At 51.6% G+C, this 19,677-nt stretch overlaps 7 protein-coding genes across 7 annotated transcripts; 3 read left to right on the top strand and 4 right to left on the bottom strand.

Annotated features, from left to right (window-relative positions):
• Positions 1 to 184: 184 nt before the first annotated feature.
• On the top strand, positions 185 to 1,821 carry BJX67DRAFT_70662 (uncharacterized protein). Its single transcript, XM_071035333.1, has 4 exons — positions 185 to 661; positions 714 to 770; positions 825 to 992; positions 1,040 to 1,821. The coding sequence occupies exons 1-4, from the start codon at positions 338 to 340 to the stop codon at positions 1,388 to 1,390; spliced, it is 900 nt and encodes a 299-aa protein (XP_070886908.1). The 5' UTR covers positions 185 to 337; the 3' UTR covers positions 1,391 to 1,821.
• Position 1,822: 1 nt separating this feature from the next.
• On the bottom strand, positions 1,823 to 3,347 carry BJX67DRAFT_70650 (uncharacterized protein). The gene has a single exon (XM_071035332.1). The coding sequence runs from the start codon at positions 3,293 to 3,295 to the stop codon at positions 1,979 to 1,981; it is 1,317 nt and encodes a 438-aa protein (XP_070886907.1). The 5' UTR covers positions 3,296 to 3,347; the 3' UTR covers positions 1,823 to 1,978.
• A 104-nt stretch (positions 3,348 to 3,451) lies between these two features.
• BJX67DRAFT_70623 (TCP11 family protein) lies at positions 3,452 to 6,051 on the bottom strand. Its single transcript, XM_071035330.1, has 2 exons — positions 5,853 to 6,051; positions 3,452 to 5,776 (listed from the first exon to the last, which is right to left on the bottom strand). Exon 2 carries the CDS (start codon positions 5,556 to 5,558, stop codon positions 3,696 to 3,698), a length of 1,863 nt encoding a protein of 620 aa, XP_070886906.1. The 5' UTR covers positions 5,559 to 5,776; positions 5,853 to 6,051; the 3' UTR covers positions 3,452 to 3,695.
• Positions 6,052 to 8,523: 2,472 nt separating this feature from the next.
• cp9 (putative serine carboxypeptidase) lies at positions 8,524 to 10,953 on the top strand. Its single transcript, XM_071035328.1, has 2 exons — positions 8,524 to 9,305; positions 9,359 to 10,953. Exons 1-2 carry the CDS (start codon positions 9,077 to 9,079, stop codon positions 10,846 to 10,848), a joined length of 1,719 nt encoding a protein of 572 aa, XP_070886905.1. The 5' UTR covers positions 8,524 to 9,076; the 3' UTR covers positions 10,849 to 10,953.
• A 255-nt stretch (positions 10,954 to 11,208) lies between these two features.
• Positions 11,209 to 14,918, bottom strand: BJX67DRAFT_70608 (putative cell morphogenesis protein Sog2). The gene is made up of 4 exons (XM_071035329.1): positions 14,282 to 14,918; positions 14,084 to 14,195; positions 13,670 to 14,025; positions 11,209 to 13,616 (listed from the first exon to the last, which is right to left on the bottom strand). Exons 1-4 carry the CDS (start codon positions 14,701 to 14,703, stop codon positions 11,570 to 11,572), a joined length of 2,937 nt encoding a protein of 978 aa, XP_070886904.1. The 5' UTR covers positions 14,704 to 14,918; the 3' UTR covers positions 11,209 to 11,569.
• Positions 14,919 to 15,498: 580 nt separating this feature from the next.
• Positions 15,499 to 16,719, bottom strand: rsm25 (mitochondrial 37S ribosomal protein mS23). The gene is made up of 2 exons (XM_071028922.1): positions 16,115 to 16,719; positions 15,499 to 16,045 (listed from the first exon to the last, which is right to left on the bottom strand). The coding sequence occupies exons 1-2, from the start codon at positions 16,543 to 16,545 to the stop codon at positions 15,706 to 15,708; spliced, it is 771 nt and encodes a 256-aa protein (XP_070886903.1). The 5' UTR covers positions 16,546 to 16,719; the 3' UTR covers positions 15,499 to 15,705.
• Positions 16,720 to 16,826: 107 nt separating this feature from the next.
• BJX67DRAFT_351628 (pentatricopeptide repeat protein) lies at positions 16,827 to 19,637 on the top strand. The gene has a single exon (XM_071028921.1). It carries the CDS (start codon positions 17,023 to 17,025, stop codon positions 19,489 to 19,491), a length of 2,469 nt encoding a protein of 822 aa, XP_070886902.1. The 5' UTR covers positions 16,827 to 17,022; the 3' UTR covers positions 19,492 to 19,637.
• The last annotated feature ends 40 nt before the right edge of the window (positions 19,638 to 19,677 follow it).

Raw genomic sequence — 19,677 nt, 5'->3', positions numbered from 1 at the left:
CTTATTCTTAGTTGGATATTGTCACACATGAGGTCTCTCCAGAATAGGATCTGGCCACCACTGGGGTTGTCTCAGATCTGCTCGTCCCCAGATAAGTTCAAACGCACCTCTTCTTCTCCTTCACTCTCTCTATCTCCTTCTTTTCTTTTCTCTTCACCTCTTTGTCGCTCCTCTCTGGTAGAGTCCGCTCTCTCGTTCCTGTGCTTCCAGTGTCAGTGACACGTTCATTCCTTCCATTCACTCCTTCGGCTTGTTTACTTCGCGAATTGACTTCGCAGTTTTACTTTCGTTCACAAGAACACCTCGAAATCGGGCATTGACTGTCGAGAATCTCGCAATGCAGCTTCCCAAGGTCTCTGTTGCCCTTCTGGGTGCTCTTGTTGCGGCCTGCGAGGCTGCCCGCGGCCATCATGTTCGTCATGACAAGCTCTTCCAGCCCAGATACCTCAATCAGACGACCTCAACCAGCTATATCACCGTCTATCCGACCCCTGCGCCCACCTCTCCATCTACTCCGGTATCTCCTACTCCTCCTGAGTATGAGACTGAGGGACCCAGCGAAGCTGTGACGGTTACGTCCACCGTGGGCACGGTTACGACGACCAGTGTTATCACAACCACCATTTACAAGACTTCTACTCGCACCGAGACCGTCTACGAGGTACCTATTTCCAACACAAGACATTCAAATGACGATTGGCTGACGACTATAGACTCTTTCTCCGGGTGCTGATAACACTGACATCTCTACTGCGACTGAGACTGACAACGTATGTCCTTCGGCTTGCAAAACATCGGTCACTGCGGCTAACAAGCAGCTCTAGGTACCTTCCTCTGGCGTTGACACCACGCTCACCTCAACCACGACTTTGACCTACACCGTTCGTCCGGTTCCAACTTCTGCCACTGCCTCGGATGGCTCTGGGTCAGGCACTGTTGGCTGCGAATCTCCGGCTACTGTTACAATCACCGAATCTTTTACCGTCACTGTGGTAATTTTAACCCTAACTTTTCCACAAAATGCGTACTGACAGCTTAGACTGCTCTGCCTTCAGCTACCTACACCGAGCCCAAAAACAATCACCACGTCGCCACACTTCCTGAGCAGACGGACCGCCCTAGCCACCCTCATCATCCACCTCATCGACCCGGTCACGGTCACGGTCACGGTCACGGTGACGGGGACGGCGACAAGGATGAAGATGAAGACAATGGCAACGGCCCTGTTCCGACGTCCACCTCCACGCCGACCCCTCCTTCCGCTCTTTACCCAACCGTCCCTCCCAACAACGGCACCATCCCAGGATACGGCAGCGGCGTGGCCAAGCCCACCGGCTTCGTGACCAGTCGTCTCCCCTTCCCTACGCAGAGGCATCGTCGTGGGATCTAACTTGGGTGAAGGACAGGATTGGAGATTCATTTGTCACCCAGGAGCTAGGCATTACGATTGCGGGGATCGGGGCATGATACGCAGGCGTCATGCCTATTCAATTTATCTTATTAGGGCAGCATCCAGACTTGTCCAGCTTTCCATCTCTTCATTTCTTCGGAGTAAGGTTCTATGGCTCTCTTCTCTTCGTGTAGGGTGCCGCATTTCGGGTTCTACAAGTAAACTATTTCTTTGCTTGTCTAAGTGCATTCACGCGAAAATCCCTCGGTTCATGCTTGGCTCGATTGCAAGGTCAACCCCTTGTTAGCCCGCCTCGCATGGGTCTAACTGAGAGCATACACTTTCTTGATATGCGCTTATAAAACAGAGTATAGGTACTATAAAGTTGCGTATGGACGCTGATTGGCCCCCGAGCTGAAATCCCACTGCCTCTATGTACAGCCACCCAGCCGAGCAGCTCGACAATGCAACCTTGGATGCAACAACGCTGAAGTAAACGGGGTATCATAAGTTTAACAAAACGAACAGAAGAACGAGTAAGCCGTGCCAACAGCAACTGTAAAATCCAAGGCGGCCAAACAAAAAACGTCAAGAAAGATCAAGCCCAGCAGCATGAATCCCATCCCTCGCAACCCTGACCTTCATCCCCTCCCACTCCAACCAAGTAACTCCTTGGACTAGACAATCTGCTAGATCATCTAATTTGCCAATATCAGCACTACCACCGCTTTTCGTCTCAATTACTCCCCTCTTTGATCCTTTCCTGGCTGATTTCCCCCTCTTCCACTTTGAGAGGTATGCGTCTGCCCACGGCTCAGCACCGTCGCGGCCTACCAACAAAGAAGCATTTTCAAGCCAAGAGCCAACAGAATCGATTTTTAGCTTCTTGCCTTCTCGACTTGAGGTTGTGACTTGTTTCGTCCTCGATTTCCGTGTGATTGCCGAACTTGCATCCGGCGGGCCAGATGTGGAGGCAGACACTGATAGAGGTGCCCAATACCGCCCTATCCTCCCCGGCTCAATACTAACAACTTTCGGCCACTGCTCTCCCCCACCATTTTTAAGATCAATCTGTTGGTGGAGCTGCCGTAACGAGTGAAGCACAGCCCAAATCATCCCCTCAAACACCCCGACTCTCAAGCTCCACTCCTGAACCGCCGCGCCGCCACCAGATCGGAACCGCTGGCGCTCAATCAGGATATGTGTCGGATTGTACCGGGCCAGTAGAGTTGACATGATACTGTGAGCATGTTCAGCGTAGATGGCTAGGGAGAAAGATTCCCTCTCTCGCTCTTTCTCTCCTGCTTTCTTCTTCTTTGAGCTAGATACCGACGCGGCGGTAAGATTAAGCTCAGACTCTAGAGATGAAAATTGAGGCCGGGAGTGTCCCTGCGTGTTCACGTGGGAGAATTGAAAAGATCCATCAAGATACGCCTCAAACTCCTCTCTCGAAAATGGCCGAGAAAGCGGGAGTGAGACCCGTCTCCAGGCGTTCAGGACAAGCCTGTCCTCGTCGTTATCCCGTCGAGGTGTTTCGCGCTGTAATTTCCCTCCCGGCGAAGGTAGAGCTAAAAACCCGCCGTGCAGAGAAGGAGGACAGCGTAAATGCGCAAAGGCAAGGTTTCGAATTCCCATGTCAATGCTCAGGATGCTCATTCCGTTTTCTTCGTCTTTTTCCTTTTCGTTCACATTCTTTTTCTTTCCCAGGTGTTCAGACAGGTACGGGGCTAGACCATTTTCCAGGCCATGAATAAGAACAGGCTTTGTACCCGAGGAAGGGAGGCCTGTTTTCTGGGCTATATGTTGCAACTGCTTTGCTTTCAGGGTGGAGAGCCATGATAATGACGATAGAGGAGCAGACAGGTTGGTAGTTTGGAGTTTGAGAAGGGGAAGTGTGAGGCGCATTTCTAGCTATGTCATCTCTGCTGTCGAGACCTAGAAGCTCCTGAGTTCAGATACCTTTGAATTCTAGAGACTGTTTTTTTATATCCTGGTGTCGCAGCAAGGGCGCTGAGATTACGTAAGCCAAACAGCACGGAAGCCTTGAGGTTTGTGCCTTCGTATTTTTGGAGATAATTAGGCCACTGCATTGATGATGATTATCGTACAGTATGAAAATAAAAACTATCTATTCCAACAACATGTGATCCCAACACCAACTCCGCCCGACAGGTGAATATATGCCCAGACGCCATGAGGACTGCCATGCACCACGCTAAACTGCATATCATAAGGGAAGGAAAAGAATGGAAGGGAAATGCTTAAACGCTTTCCCCGAGTCAAAATGCCGACCTCGTAAAAGATATTAAAATAGGAGCCGATCGTAAGCCATCTCACGCTCCGCTTGAAACATCGACTCCTCAGTCGGGGGCACACGCTCGCGGACATAGAGTATGGGTGCCCATACTCTCCAGTGCAGCACACCGATGTGCGCCAGTCGCATTGATATCCTCTCGATATCGTAGTGTTGCTGGTCGATGGGCGAGTGGGGAGGATGTCGTTGTGCCTCGCAAATGGCAAGCGGTGACATATTGAGATATCTCTTCGCCAAACCGAGTGTTGCATCGAGTAACTTCTTCCGAAGCGGGCTTTGAAAAGATTGGAACAGCCCCTCTTCATTTGAGAGGTGCCACTCCAACATTCCCTCAATCTGTAGAATGGCATCGTCCGAGATTGTGGCATCTCCACAGCACGCTATGCTAGCAAACCGAGAAATCTCCAAAGCAATGCAACGCACGTTCTTCAGCCACCTGGGCGATCCGCGGGTGCAGTCCTCGTTTTCTTCCATTAAAGTCCCGATTCGAGACCGGAAGGTGGCGTATGTCTGTGCGGGAGCAGGGATGGTCCGTTTCTGAGACTGGACATAAGATCCAAGGATGTACCAACAGATCTCGAGGCTGATGGCGTTTTGCAAACACGCCCGCAAGCCCCACAAGCGGTCGGAGTCGAAGACGAAGGTCTCCGGGAAGCCGTCGGGACTATTGAATTGAAGCAGAAGCTCGCTCAGCCCTTGGAGAAGAAGCGAAAGTGGCCCGAAGCCATCCGTCTGAGTGGGATTCTCCATTCGGCGCAGCTCTCGTTCAAGGAGGCCCTGGTACCAGAGTCGAGAAGACTCCACCCGGAAGTTGTCACGCTCAATCTTGCTTTTGAAGTATTCCTGAAGAAAAGGGATGGTGTCTTCGACGAGGAGGACACGGAATGCACGTATCTGATGGTTGGCAACATCCAACTTCATGGCCTCAAGGATAGCGAACAAAGTCTGAAGACCGCGGACTATTTCTGTCGCGTTCTGCGACTGCGAACCTGAGGTAATCTGGTCGACCATGCGATCGGCCCATTCATCCCGCATTGGGGCGCAATGCGTCTTGAGAAGCGCTGCAAGCCATTTCGCAACCCCAATCATGTCAAGTACGCCTTTCTGGATTTGTTGCATCAGCAGGGCTACCTCGAGGTTCTGCATAATGCTGGTATGGTCGCGCTCCGGAACAAGAGTTTTGAGGACGTCTTGCAAAGTTTCGAATAAGGCGGGAAGTCGGGGCTCGAAACTGTGTCGCTCATCTTGAAAACTATCCTGGGACAAATCTTCCATTCCGCACGATGCACAGAACGCGTAGATACTAATCTCAACAGCCATTGCCTCCCAATAGTCTGCGGCGTCCTTCCGTTTCTTCCTGCCCTTCTCACCGTCGAGATCAGGTTTAAAATGGAGATCACGGTCGAAGTTGGCATCCATCCGAAGATTGATATTGCTCATGATGCAGGGGAGGTCGAGCTCGCTCAACGTGCCTTTGGTGACTGGCGGGTGCCGATTTGCTGCGACCAACAGTCTCATCTCCCTGGAGCCAAGACCTAAAGCCGGTGGTACGTTAATCGCCTTTGACGAGGGCAGAGACTGTCCAGACTGGATAGTTGTCGGCGCGCAGGGGGCCACCGCGGGTGTTGAAGCGTGATCTGGCTCTTGAGAGCACGAGCCACTCTTCTGCGGCCGACGTCCTCCATCTGGAGATTCTTTAGCGTGGTTCGTGTCCGGGTGGCGAGATAGCGAATCGTTCTTGGGCGAATCCTTGGAGTGGCTGTTTCCTTTATACGGCTCTAAAGGGCATTCCGTGCCCTCATCTTGCTTGGCCGGCGCATCTCGACGGGGTTCTTTTGTCTTTTGGAGGTCCATTTTCCATACGCACCTGACCCCGGAACGGCGGTGGATAGATTGCCGGGGGGTGTCTGAAGGGAGGACGACGAAGGAGAATTGAAACAAGACTAGGTGCAATAAAGTCTGTTGAGTTGTTGTCAGGGTCACGAGCGACTCCTTATTCTGGCCGACGCAAGGCACAGTCGGTGGTCCTCACCCCGTTGTTGGGCTGATCGTCCGAAGAGGAGGATAGATCCCTTCCCAAGTGTCCGTTCGTCAGTCCTTGCTTGAGGTAGAAGAGAAAAACAAGGTGAGGGAGAGAGGGAGAAATACTTCAGAACTTACTTGTAGGTGACTGTAGTGGATTGTAAAATTGCCGACCTCAAAGACAATCGACTAGATATGCCAATAGTGGACTGGCTCCCTCCTGGGACCTCTTGTTCTTCCGTTCTCCCGCTGTACGATTGCTTCCTTTCTTTCTTCAGATTCTAGCAGGCTGCTTAACCAGCTGTAGGCAGAAAGGGTCACCCTGCCCAAGCAGAAAAAAAGCAACAGCGATCAAGGGCCAAAAATGCTGGAGGGCAGAAGCAGAAAGTCAAAGCGCGCCGGAGCTGAGGTTCAAGAGGGAGGAGTAGAAAAAAGTTGGGAAAATGCAGGCAATGTAAGCCAAAGGAAGGCAAACAAGGGCGCTGGCAGCGACTTCTTTGACGAGAAGTATAGTACTTCTTAGCAGCAGCAGGAGATCAGCGAAGAGAGACAAGGAAGGAGCCTGGAACTGGGATAAGGAGCACACATATAGCAAATAACAGCATAAAGGAAGACATACTACTTTTCTCTAGACATGAAACCGGAGAAATGGGGACTAAGAGGAACAATTCTGGTCGCAGAAGTGCGAATTGATGGGGGTATGGTATAGAGGATGAGATTGAGAACAAAGAAGGGGGTTCCAATTATGACCTGAAGACGTTCTGATGATGGGAACGAGAACAGCGGCTGGAATGCAATGCCAGAAAATAATACAGGGCAAAGCAAAGAGAAAGACTGGAAAATAAAGGAGTACTTTTTTTCCCAGAAAGAAAGGGAAATTTGCAGTGCGAGAAGAAAAAGAGTGAGGCTTTGCTGCAAGCATCAAAGAGGGAGCAGAGGGCTGGTCCCGAGTTCCCGCAGCGTGGGAGGAGGAAAAGAGCAATCTGTGGCCGCCTCGACTTCTCTTGGAGAGAGACAGAGGCGCAGAACTGGCATTTGGGGACTCCACGGAAATCCCTGCTGCACATCCACGACTCCGGAGCAGCAGGAGGAAGCCAAGGCGTGTGCTGGACACACAGTCGATGCCACTATCCGAAAACGGGGATGGTGACGGAGAAGCTTCAAGTTGGACTTGACCGTCTTGACGCGGCCGGAGAGAGAAACTTGAGATTGGAGCCCGGAGCGGAGAATGTCCTTGGACAATGCTCCAATTCAACCCCAACCCTTCCAACAAGACAGTCAACAAAAGACTGTGTCCAGCCCATGGACTCAGGGAAAGAAACTACTACTGAGTGATGCAACTTGCCGCGTTGGTGCAGTGAAGGACAACTGGGGAGAGAAGCAGACCGATCCGCGGTGTATTGCTTTTTCCTTCCAGCTAACAGGAGGCCGAACGCAATTCTTCAAAAGAAGGGAGCAGGAATGAGCATTCCCAGTCCCGTTCTCAACTCTCTCGCGCACTTTGGGCGCCTTGTTGAGCAAGCTCATCTAATTGACTGCATTCGGCTTTTCGAATTGTGCTCGGAACATGCCGATCAGCTTCGATTCTCACACACAATGGCCTACAAAGGATTATATGCTGCGTTGGTTTGCTGCACGGCTGCTTTTTTCCCCTGGCCAGCCGCTCCTCGTATCATGAGTTGGCAACCGTGGGATTCCTGAGCAATTGGCTTGATGGATTTTCTGGTTCTCGCTCTGGAGTTGTTGAGACCCGTTCTTGTCACCGACATTTCGGGCAGTAATCGAGAAGCGTGGGTGGTGGTTCCTGCGGGATTCGTGCTATCGCGTTACACGTTGCTTCTGATTAGGATTTACCCGCTCTCGAGAGCGATCTTGTTGACTCATGACTAAATGATAGTTAATGCTCCGTGGCGCGACAGTTCGATCCCATCATCTGCGCCGGTCAATGGATCTCAGCGTCGCCTCTCCCTGAAAGAGAGCCACGGGACGGGAATTTTAACCACTGGCTATTCGGAGAGTGCCATTGACCGGTGTGCAAGACCTGTGCCTCAGGTAATCATTCTGCTGAATGGCCTCGACTCTCAGTCTCAGCCCACCTCGTCCCGTCAAAATCATCAAGGTCCAGTCATGAAAATCATGTGCTTTGGTCTCCTCGGACTCCAAACGAATGGGGGGCGGCAAAGCATGCTCGTCTACCGCCTCACTTTGCCATCAAGCTTGTCTAATCTTCACACCGTATGGTAGGCCGCCTCATTATTTTCAGCATGGATCTGGACGGATCGGGATTCAATTGGAAGCCAATTTGGCTAGACCAAGAGCTTTCCACGAAGACTTCGTTTCGGATCCTTCGGAAGCCAGCAAAATGGCAATTTCTGTTCATTCAGATTAAAGCGTTGGGGCCCTCGTTAGGGCTGGGAGAAGCGGCAATGGAGGAGGCAAGATCCGATCGCGACGGACGGGCCATAGCGGGCAATTGACCCATCATCGCTTCGTTGTGACGTACGATTTCATCATTGCAGTGCAGTGGCGGCGCTGGAGAGGATATGTGATCATCTCCTCGATTGGTATTCTCAGCAACCACCTGAAGCAGGATCGAAGTGTGACGGGGGTGGGAAGCATCATGCGGGAAATCGAAGAAGAGACTCTCGCATCCAATCACGGGACCTGAAGATTTACATAATCATTGCTCCGAGATCATGTGAATTTCTCATGCCTGGGGAATCAGTGTCCTGGCAATAATGATGTCCTGTTGGTGCTGCGGTTTGGGATATGTTTCAGACATCCCAATAACATCATTGAGACCTGCAGGGCATCGAACAAAGAGACGTTGCTCCAGAAACCTCAACTAAGTAAGACATTGGGAAGCCAAGGCAATAATGAATCAACTATGCCTGATTTCATACCCATCACATCTTCCACAACTAACTGACCATCCTTACGCTGGTAAATGGATTCACCACTTGGCATGGTCATGAGTCCTGGCATATTTCTGATCTAATTTGCAACTCAGTCATCAGCTTTATAAAACTTGATAGGATGTTCTCAGGGCGGAGTGCGCCATCCGACGACCAGTGGTGGCCGTGACCCCGTTGGGCCTCAATAAAGCCGATGGCTTATTGAGGTCAGGATTGGGAGAGAAACATCTACACCGCACGAAGCCTTCTAGATCGCCTTCGTCGCACATGGCCGACCACATGGAGTCTTCATTTCTTTTTCATTTCTGGAACACCCCCATACCTGCGGAATCTTCATATAGGCCGTCCTAGCATCCGGCGTGTTCTGCCTTTGGAGGGCACGCACTGCTTTTACCACTGTCTGGTTTATTCTGCTGCATCGTGAGCGTTGGCGTCATGCATCCTTTTCGGCGCCCTTACTGGGCGACGTTCTGGCTTTTTTTCTTCGGTTCAACACATGCAGCTCCCGATATCTCCAGGTTTAAAGTCCACTCGCTACCAGGCAATCCAGCGGTACCTCCCAGCTGGGCTGGGAGACTTCCAGTCCCCAATACTGAGCCCGGCAACGACTTGTTTTTCTGGCTTCTTGAGGCGGAAGATCATGTCTACGATGATAATCTACTCGGTTAGTGTTTCCTTGCACAAGGTCTGTGTTGGCGCTGACAGCGAAATGCAAAGTGTGGTTGAATGGAGGGCCCGGGTGCTCATCCCTGATCGGATTGACAACAGGAAATGGTCCGATTTCCTTTCAGGGCAATTCAACCCGTGTCGCGGCGAATCCATACTCTTGGTCCAAGTTTGGACATCTTCTGTACATCGACCAGCCCGTCGGGACGGGCTATTCGACCGCAAGCCACCCGTACACAGCTGTCGATAATGACATTGTGACGTCCCAATTTTACAACTGGCTGAAATCGTTCTTTGTGCACTTCCCCCATCTTCAGTCGAAGCAGTTGCATTTAATGGGAGAGTCGTGGGCCGGGATATACATACCGTATTTTGCCTCCGCCATTGTCGACAACCAGGATTCATTTCCTATCGACCTCCGTTCCATGACGCTTGGCGATGCATCAATCGGCAATCCGGCGGCGATGTCTACGGTAACCATTGCAAAATTCTTGGAATCGCAGCAATCCCTTCTTCAGCTCCCGGATGACATTCTAGCTGTTTACCAAGAAGCAGGTGAAACATGCGGCTTCGACAACGTCCTGGAAGCGGCAGCCCAGTTTCCTCCAGAAAACACAATATTCATACCCGGAAACCCGGAGGACCTCAACTACAAGCATCGGCGACTGCGGCGCATGCGTCGTGATATTGATGACATTGCCAATGGAGCCTGCAGTATCAACCCAAGAGCGTCAGAAGAGGTTCGATCGTCTATCATGAACTCCTCCTGCTACGGACTCTGTGCGACTTTCTCCACCGCAATGGACTATTTCGCCTCCGGGGCAGGCAAGTCTTGCTTTGACGTGTATGACGTTAGCCACGACTGTAGTGCGGTTAACTCGCTCTCCCTGGTAACCTCGTACTTCGGCCGTGCTGACGTCCAGGCTGCATTGAACATACCGCCAACGCCAACGTCAGCTGCTGGCTCTGGAAGCCTAGCACCATTACCATCGCCATTCTCTGCCTGTAACTCCACCATCCTCGACATCTTGCTAGGCAGCCAATCCCCTCGAGCACCCGCTTACTCCATCCTCCCCAATTTGGTTACATCGCACAACATATCCCTCCACATATACTTCGGCGAGTACGACATGCTTCTCAACCACTACGGCGCCGAGCTCACGCTGCAGAACATGACATGGCACGGGGCTCAGGGCTTCTCCCAACCAATCAACCGCCCCTTCTACCCGGACAATGCTGCACCTTTTCTCTCCCGCCATCCCCGCAGCGGCAGCAGCAGCAGCACGAGTACTTCAAGAACAGGTCCAGGCAATCAAAAGCACAATCTAAATCTCCATAAATCCCCCTCCCCGCCACACCCCTCACGCTCCAACACCGAAAATCCCGGGGAAAATGGGGCCTGCCCTGTCCCCGAAGCTGGTAGATGGGCCTCAGAGCGCGGTGTAACGTACCACCTGTTTTGGGGCGCGGGACACAGTGTCTTTGCCAGTAAGCCACGTGAGATGTTTGCTTATGTGAGGGATGTAGTCGTTGCTGGTTGAATGGACTACAGCCGTGCTATTGCTTACATATGTTGTAATTTTCCCTGGGATGAAGAATCCTGGGCATACTTTTACGTTTCTCTCAGTTGCGAGGGTCACTATCTGATTAGGCGTCTTGCAAGTTAGGCAGATACCCAGGGGATAAAGCAGCTGTAGTTTATGAATTACTAAAGTTCAATTGCATCATCCTTAATACACAGAATAGAGCAATGCTTCTATGCGGAACCACAGGTACTCCGGAATCGAACCGAGCCTTCTTGCGCCACCATTCAGATAAGTTCACTTTTCATTTTATACTCCGTCCCTCACAATCAGCGGAGAACAAAGAAAAGGAATCACTCACGCAACTAATTAGGTACACATCTCCCAAAAAAAAGAGCAAATCAGATCTTCATAAGTCTAGTCAGCGGTCTTACTGGGGCGAGAGCCTTCCGGGGCTACCCGGAAAAATGGGTACCGTGCATCTGCCATATGCACTGTGTCAATTCGGGATGTGTGTAGATGCACGCTTCCGGATGTCAGGTTTATTTGAGCGGGCTGGGCAAGTCCGGGCTGTCTTCGGTCCTGCCGAAGGGAGCCCGCCAGCCCTACTGTACTTCGAGAAAGTACGGTTACTTGGGTGATCACGCCACCTTTGTATGACGGGAAGACGTAAAGGTGGGTAAGATGGGAAGTCGGATATTTGTGTGACGGGTGTGTGTATGGTACGCACTCTTGCGGACTATCGTCGAGTGAAGAATGGTGCTTGGTTTGGCATTGAAAGCAAGGAGTCGGCTCTTTGAAAGACGTCACCCTCGAAAAATTTGTCGCTGTATGCACTAGCAGGCGTCGAGGGGATAGTTGCTTGTGCAGCCGGTCCGAGGGCTGCACTTAGGGGCGTGGCGGGAAGAGTGATAGATTGGGGTGATAGGGTTGTGTTGAGCTGAGGCTGGTGATGACTGTGGTGTTGATGACTTTGGGACGGTAAGGGGGGTCCATAAATGGGTTGCGGGCCATTCCCGGGGGCAAGATCAGCAAGATATGACCATGGCGAGGCTTCGATTAAGCGTCCTGCCTCCCTGCTTGCCTTCTGGACAGGCCGAAGAATTACAATAACCTCGGACGGAAGGAGGTGCATGTTTCGCACCTCACGCATGTCAGTCACCAAGTCAACAAATGATTGCATGAACGCTTTGCATAACTGCCAGAATTCACGCTGATTTCGCATTCCCCCACCTGGCTCCTTGATCTTCATGTTAGATAGTCGAAGTCCAAGCGCTTCGGATACATCTTCGCAGGCACGACAGCGGCGGATGAGATTGTTCCACAACATCTGAATGTCTCCAAATTCTCGGTTCTGCTCCGCGAGTCTACCCTCGAACTGACGACGCGCTATGGGTAACGCGTGGAGTGCTGTGGTGTATGCAGCACTGAGTTGATAGAATATCCTTTCAAAGATGCGCTCCTCTTCTATCTCGTCCAAGCCGGTCAAAGGGTTGATTCGCGGTCCTACCGATGTCGGCATCGAGGGAAACGATTCGCCTGACCGAGGCGTGGCAAGAGACGATGGCACAGAGGTATTGATATGGTTAGACCTACTACTTGATCGACTTCGTGCTCCGTAGCTGAACGGAGTGGATGCAAAGCCTGGAGAGTTGACGGCGGATTGACAGGTAGATGACGCTGGTAGTGGCCCGTTCGTATTACTTTGAGGGTGCAGAATTGTTGTATCGCTGCGGAGCCGGCGCGTTGAGAATGATGGCTCTCTCCCCCGCGTTGGGGTCACTGTTACGCCAGGGAGCCTCTCAGAGCTCGTCGGCTCTTTGTGAATTTCGGGTACCTGCGAGTTACTAACAGACTGTGTCTGGTTGTTCACAGGGACCTCCAAGCCTGAACACGCGTTGCGAAGCTCAATCACGCTTCCAAATACCATGAGCATCAACGAGCGGACGTAACGCGAGTCACCGTTGGCAACGATTCTGTTAAGGCTATTGCGCAGCTGCGCTCCAACGTGCGAGTATGCCACAATACATGTTTCGCATTCCCGTTTGACAGCCTCGTATGATGCCTGCACCGGCTCTGCATCGTCGGTCCGCGAGTTCTCTGCGTTTTCCAGAGCTTCGTTCAGCCTGTCCACGTGTGTCGAGGCATTGTAGAAGAGTATTTCGAGACTATTGCGCCGCTCTTCGTCCCGCCTGATGACGTTGATTAAGGAGTAGACATGGGACTGGACTTGGAAAAGCGCAAAGAGAATTCCTTTGGCGCTTTTGATGATGGGTTCTTCTGCTTCCCACTCGCCCTTGTGTTCCGGCAAACTTGACATCCTATTTACGAACCCGTCTCTCGGCCGCCTGCGCTCCCTTGGGCTGCTGGGACTCGACGAGTTGCTCAGAGACGGCTTTGTGCGGAGGATAGATCCGTAGCTGAGGCCGCGGAGATGGCTATTATGGTACGGGCGCATCTCATCTAGGGTACCCAGGTCGGTGTTTTTCCGGCTAATAACTCCCATGCGCTTAGAGCGCGTTGCAAACGAGGCTTGGATGATGCCCTCACTGTTACTCCGATTGCGTTCATTAACGCCAGGGATCGGACCTGACCGCTGGAAGCCACTGTGGAAAGCACTCCCGTGCCCAGAGGCGATACGATAATGAGATTTGAGCGGGATCGGAGGTGGTCGTGAAAGTGACGGCGATTTTGGATCAGAGGCGCTATCACCAGTGCTAGGAATCACCGGGAAACGACTGCTCACTCCCCGTTTGACCGGTTTCGGTGTATCAAGAATGCCGTCACTAAACGGTAGAGAATTAAAAAGGGTCCAAGAAGAACGAGTTGAGTCACAAACCTTAATTCAGTGCTCTTGTCAAAATCTTGAGCGGTAATAGGTTGCCGGGTCTTCAAGAATCGTTTGAGTTCAGCCGTAAGAGCAACTTCCTTCTCATTGTCGCTCATCGTTGATGATGATGCAATTTCAGTCTCAGAAGCGTCTAATAGTCTCCGGAGGGGGTATCGCAGCGGATTCCCGACGACCTTTAGAATCTGAAGCTTGTTCATATCAGATATACCAATCGGGAGGTCATCGAGGCGGTTTTGCATCACCGACAAAACTCGAAGAGACGTAAGCTTCTTGATTTCTTCTGGGAGCTGGCTTATTTTGTTGCGACTCAAATCTAATATCTCGAGGAGCGGCAATTTGATCACCTGAGATAAAGGTCAGAGATCGCAGACGGTCAGAGAGGATGGGCAATGGTGGACATACTCCCTTGGGGAACTCGCGGAAGTTGTTGGCTCTGATGTTCAGATATCGAAGATGAGAACACTCCGCGAAACGATACGGGATGTGGAACAAATGGTTGTTCGACAACGACAGCCTAGATACAGATCAGTCCCACGTTTGCTAGCAGGAACAACCCCGGTTGCGTCATGCAGCCGAGGAAGCTGGTTGAATCCTACACACCGTTCGACCTCATCTTTGATAGTATCGACGACCGGCTCCGGAATGCGAGAAATATTCGAGTGGCCCAGGTCAATGGTCAACTTCGGCTTCACCACATCACTGACTGCCTCGCTCCCTGCCAAAGAGCGTTTGGTTTCTTGGATCCCATTCTCCACAGCACGACGAGCGAGTTCGATTGTCTCCTCCTGAGAAAGCAGTCGCGGACCGCTAATCGATTTGGTCGTTATGGTGCTGCTATCGCCGACGGAGCCGTTGACTAGTGTTATCTCATCTTCACTCTTGATTGAGCCTTCTGTGTTCGACGATGACGAGGAAGAGAGGGCGATTGGTTCGGGGGTTTGTCTGCTTCCGTCCTCCTCTGCGTCGCGATACGAACGACGCATCCTAAGGGTATCCTCCGGGCGAACCATTGTAGAAATCATGGCTGGTGGCAAAGATTATCAGGTTTCGTCCATCCACTTCAACATATGCATTCAGTTTCGCCCCCTCGAGCGATCAATCAAGCAACCAAGGCGGTTCGGCAACGAGCATGAGAGTCGACAACAAGCATGATCAACGGACAACGCAATGGGGGCGATACCGGTGGCTTCGAAGGAGCGCGGAGAATTATTTGGACGAACGAAGACACTGTATGTGGTCGAAGCGTCACGCTTGGCTGGAGCGCAAATGGCCAGCCGCGAAGCGCTCCGTTGGGTTGGAAATAGACCGGGGTTCGTCTGACCCAGAGAAGCGGGGAGCAAGGGGGTGTAAGTTATAGCGATCGAACGATTGGAAATTGAGATATCAGAGTGACAGGTGAAACCGGAGGCTAGAAATTCGCTGCCTGCGGCTCTCGAACGCGAAGCGTCTGTCTCATTTAGAGGGAGCAGGCTGGACGTTTAGTGTCGCGTCGTCTGACGGAATCGAGTAGACGGAAGATGGAATCAGGAAGCCAAGCAGAGTCGACACCAATAAGAGACAGCATCTGAGAGACCTCTGGCATCTTCTGGAGGTTGGAAAGAGCGCCTTGGGTTGAAGTCGGGGTTGAAACAAAGTGATGAGGAGCGAGCCCTGGAGAGCTCCCAAGCCAGAGTCCTTGACGAAAGAAGGCTCGCGATTGGCCGAAACAACACTCTGCCAGCAGTTCATCGCAAGTCACCAAACCAACCGTTGCAAAGGAAGGCATTGGATCCGTGATAGTCATTCGACGAGGGCAACTGAAAATAATGATTCATCCATTTTTCTTTTTTCTTTTTTTTTTTTTTTTGTTAATTAATCTTTTTGCAAGTCCTAATCCTTTAAGTCGGTCACCATACGGGCCAACTTCACACATGAGGATTTGATCTATACAGAGAAGAAACGAACCAAAACCAGAAGGTACGATAATATACATGAAGCATTAGGACGGACTTGGTTCTTCAATCCCATACCCCCAATTGAACCCGTCACACTGGCTCAGGAAGGCGGTCATCTTCGAGGTCAACCTCGCCCTCATCTCCCTCTGGAGCCAAAGCAGCCGCTGACTTTTTGTTGTCGATAAAGAGGGCTTCTGATTTCGCCCATTGCTTCCATATCTCAAACTGTTGGTTTTCAAGCTCCATACCCCACTCCAGGCTAGTAGGCCCAAATGTCGCCCCAGTGGCTTCCGCCTCTTCGGCAGCTACTCGACGCTCGATGTCCTCCTGTAGACGGAGTCGGTAAAATTCCCTTCGAGCGATGTCGTAGGCAGCACTCTTTGTCATATCCGGGACGTTGTTCAGAAGCCACAGCTGTCGCTGCACGACGCTATATAAAAGGAAGATAAAGATGTTAGCAAAAGATCACAAATAGCCGATTTAGCCTGTCGACGCGTACCTCTCGCCATCTAATCTCTTGCCTGGTTGCTGGAGCCGGCTCCAGTTATACCGCTCAAAGTCTTTTCCCGAATTCTCAAGAACAATTCTGGGTCTCGCAAGCTCCCAAGGATGGTCACGGAAGAATTCTTTGCGCAGCTGGTCCTCCTCAAACTTGATCTCGACAGGCAGGTACATGCGGCTCGACTTCTTCGGCTTCGTGCGCTTCTCTTGGGCCTCAAAGACGACCTGCGGCTTTGAGGTTCCAGGAATGGTTTTCACACGCTGTCGTACAAGTTGGTGCTGCTGGGGTCGATCGCGTATAAGAACCTGGGCGGGAGGGATATCACGCATGACATCAACCCACTCCGGAAGTTTACCTTTCTTCCCAGAAGCTTTTGCCTGGAGAGCGGTTTGGCGCACCCGGAGCGCTGTGAGGTTGTATCTTCCCATTGTGTCCTAGGGGACGGCGGTCGATCCGCCGTGCTGTCGTGAGTGGTGCTAGCAGTGGTTGTGTAGTAATCGTGAGATGAGAGGACAACGTTCAATCCGAACACAAATTTCAAATCCTCCCAGAGCCAGTTTGGCGTTGAGGCATCACTTGTTGAAAGACGTGGTGTCGACGAGGAGCTACAGTGGTCGGCTTGGAGAGGGAGAAAAAGATGATTGGCAATGGCGGCCTCCGATTGGCCTGACGCCGACTCCGCTCTTCTGTCCAGAAAAGCGCATCTGCTCAAATATTGAAGTCTCAGGCACTGACAGAGAGGAGAAGCGGCTTTATTTCACGCGGAGCTCGCCCTTGGCTCCCTTCTCTCGCGCTTAACGATCACCTGCAGCTGCTACTCTCTTTCTCTCCAGTCAATCGAACAGTCCGCCCAGGCATTTTCCGGTTATGCAAGACTGAATCAGTACCACAATGTCTGCTATCTCATGCCTCATCCCAATAAGTCTCAGTGCCCACCACACCTGCGATTACCACTCTCGCAGGGGTCGGATACGAGCCTTTTATTCAGAACCCGGTCGATGCAGGACCCGCCATTCCTCCTTTCCACTTCCTCTGTCCGGCGAATCGGATTCCCCAGATGTGCGCGGCCGGGCGCGACGTCTATAGCAGATATCTTTGTCCGGTCATTGGTGATGGCTGGTTACTGCCATGACCACTCCCCTCGTGGGCGGAGAATAAGTACAATGTCGATGAAACCTACGAAAAGTAATCCGAGAAACCGGGAGTACAGGGCTATGGGGAGAAGCTCCAAGGCGTTTTTGTCCCATAGTTCACCAACCTCTCTGAGCTTGCGAGCCGAAAACCTAAGATCGCATCAACTCGGGGCGCGACGAATATTCAATAATAGCGTTGCTCAGCGGTTGGAGATTTACGACACAGAAGACCCTCAGACAGAGCAGACATTACCACGCGAACCTCCACACCAAACGAATGTTAACAATACACACCCAAATCGCGCGGATCTCTTCGGAAACGACGTGCCTTTATTACCACGGCGAATGACAGGTTCTGATCAATTACCCGGTGATATGGTCGTGCATGAGGACCAAAATGGATCTCGACCACACGATACAGGTCACGAAAGGACACACGAATCGCCCCGGGGAGAAGAGAAATACCCAAACTACAGAAGCCCCCGAGCGGAACTCTTTCAATATACATCGAAGATATATGAAGCAGCACTTGGTGGAACTTTGAACTGGACGAAAGCCGTGGACCTTGTTGTGCCAATTGAACCAGCATTTTGGGGCCAAGACAAGGAGACAACTGCGGCTGAGGCTAGCTCAGTGCGGAAGCTTTTGGACGCCATCTGGGATAAAGGAAAGTCAAATCACTACATATTCACACTGTACAGGGACCTTCCATCCCCCGGCGTGATACACCTTTCGAAGCGCTCCAGGGGAGCACTTTTGCGCAGATTCGCCCAGCCCCGTGATCGTCGATGGGTCGATGCCCGTCGTTATTTGGCTCTACTGGAAGATATGCTGGCCGCAGGTCTTCCAGTATCTCGATCGCTTTGGACCACCGCTATCCACCTAGCAGGTCGAGCCTCCGGTAGGGTAAGCAAAGTTGATTTGATACGTGCAATTGGTGTCTGGAACCGCATGGAACATCAAGCAGGAATCGAGTCGGACAGTGTAGTCTTTACCATCCTATTTGATATAGCTATCAAATCAGGTCAATACACCGTCGCCGATCGTTTGATAGAAGAGATGGAGCGAAGGAAGATCCAATTCGGTCGCGCCGGAAAGGTCACCAAGATTCATTATTATGGAATGCTGGAGGATCCCGTTGCTATCCGTCGGGCTTTTGACGAGTATGTCGAGAGCGGCGAAATCGTCGACACCGCGGTAATGAATTGCCTGATGGTATCTTTCCTCAAAGCCGGTGAAACAAGAATGGCGGAGCAGGTATACCAGCGTCTATTGCACACTCCAGCGACGCCCAACTCCGATGGTATCCCCACACACATTGCAGGACCCAATCTCATGTCAGACCTCGTCGTCTACCGGAATAGAAACAAGAAGTTAGGTCGCGTGCTGGAGCTGTCGGCACGCCTGAAGGATAGCCTCCCAAATCACCACCGCGCTCTTCAACAGGCCCTCCTAGTTGGACCCGACACGCGGACGTTCCATATACTTCTGTCACACCATGCATACAAGTCAGGAAATCTCGACTCGTTCGTGTCCATTATCGAGGACATGGAGAAGGTCTTTTCAGTACCTCCTCGCGGAATGATCTACTTGCTACTTTTTGATGGATTCGGTCGTCATGGCCGAAAGAAGAAGGGCTGGACGGCGGGGAAATTGCGAACTGTATGGAAGGCCTATCTACGGGCGCTCTATGAATCCAAAAGCAGACTACATCGCCGATCGTATGCTTTGCCGCGATCTTTTGTCTGGGAGAACCCCTTGGGAGACACCAACGGGACCACCACATCAAACTTTACTCCCCTTCCGGCTACCACCTCCAACAATTTGTACACTCCATTCCCATCACCTGTCGCTAGCATGCGGAATTTGTCTTTCGAATGCCACGAGAATCGTAATATGAATTCAGGCGGGGACAAGACTGGTAGCCACGCCGAAGACGTGCCGCATGCACATGGTGATATCAACTCACCCCACCTTGCCTACAAGCGCACGCCGGCCCCAGCCGAAGGGGATGATCTAGAACTATTGGAACATCGGATTGAAAACGGCGTGTTCCTAGGTCGCCGGATGATCATTATAATTCTGCGAGCATTCGGTACTTGCTGCGGACCGGAAGATCTCATGGAGGCCTGGCTTCGCATGGAGAGCATCTGGCAACCGGAGAAGCGCAAGGGACTGGATGTGTTGGCCGTCAAAGAAGAGCTGGAGAGACAGCTGGAAAGATACCGAAAGTCCAGTTGATTGTTTGTTTGAGGATTGTACATTATACACTCATATATACCGTCGAGCGGAGCCCTTCGCAGTAGTCAGAGTATACCACCAGTGGCCTTCGGTCTTAGTCGTGGGTGGTTGTATTTTAGCGATGATAATAGACACCGATATTCTGACTCATAACTGGGCCTTACTCTCACTCATTTAACTGTATTC

The sequence above is a fragment of the Aspergillus lucknowensis genome, assembly GCF_044049455.1.
Source record: "Aspergillus lucknowensis strain CBS 449.75 chromosome Unknown BJX67scaffold_16, whole genome shotgun sequence".
Taxonomy (NCBI): domain Eukaryota; kingdom Fungi; phylum Ascomycota; class Eurotiomycetes; order Eurotiales; family Aspergillaceae; genus Aspergillus; species Aspergillus lucknowensis.
Note: the sequence above shows the minus strand (reverse complement) of the source record. Positions and strands in the feature narration are given on the sequence as shown.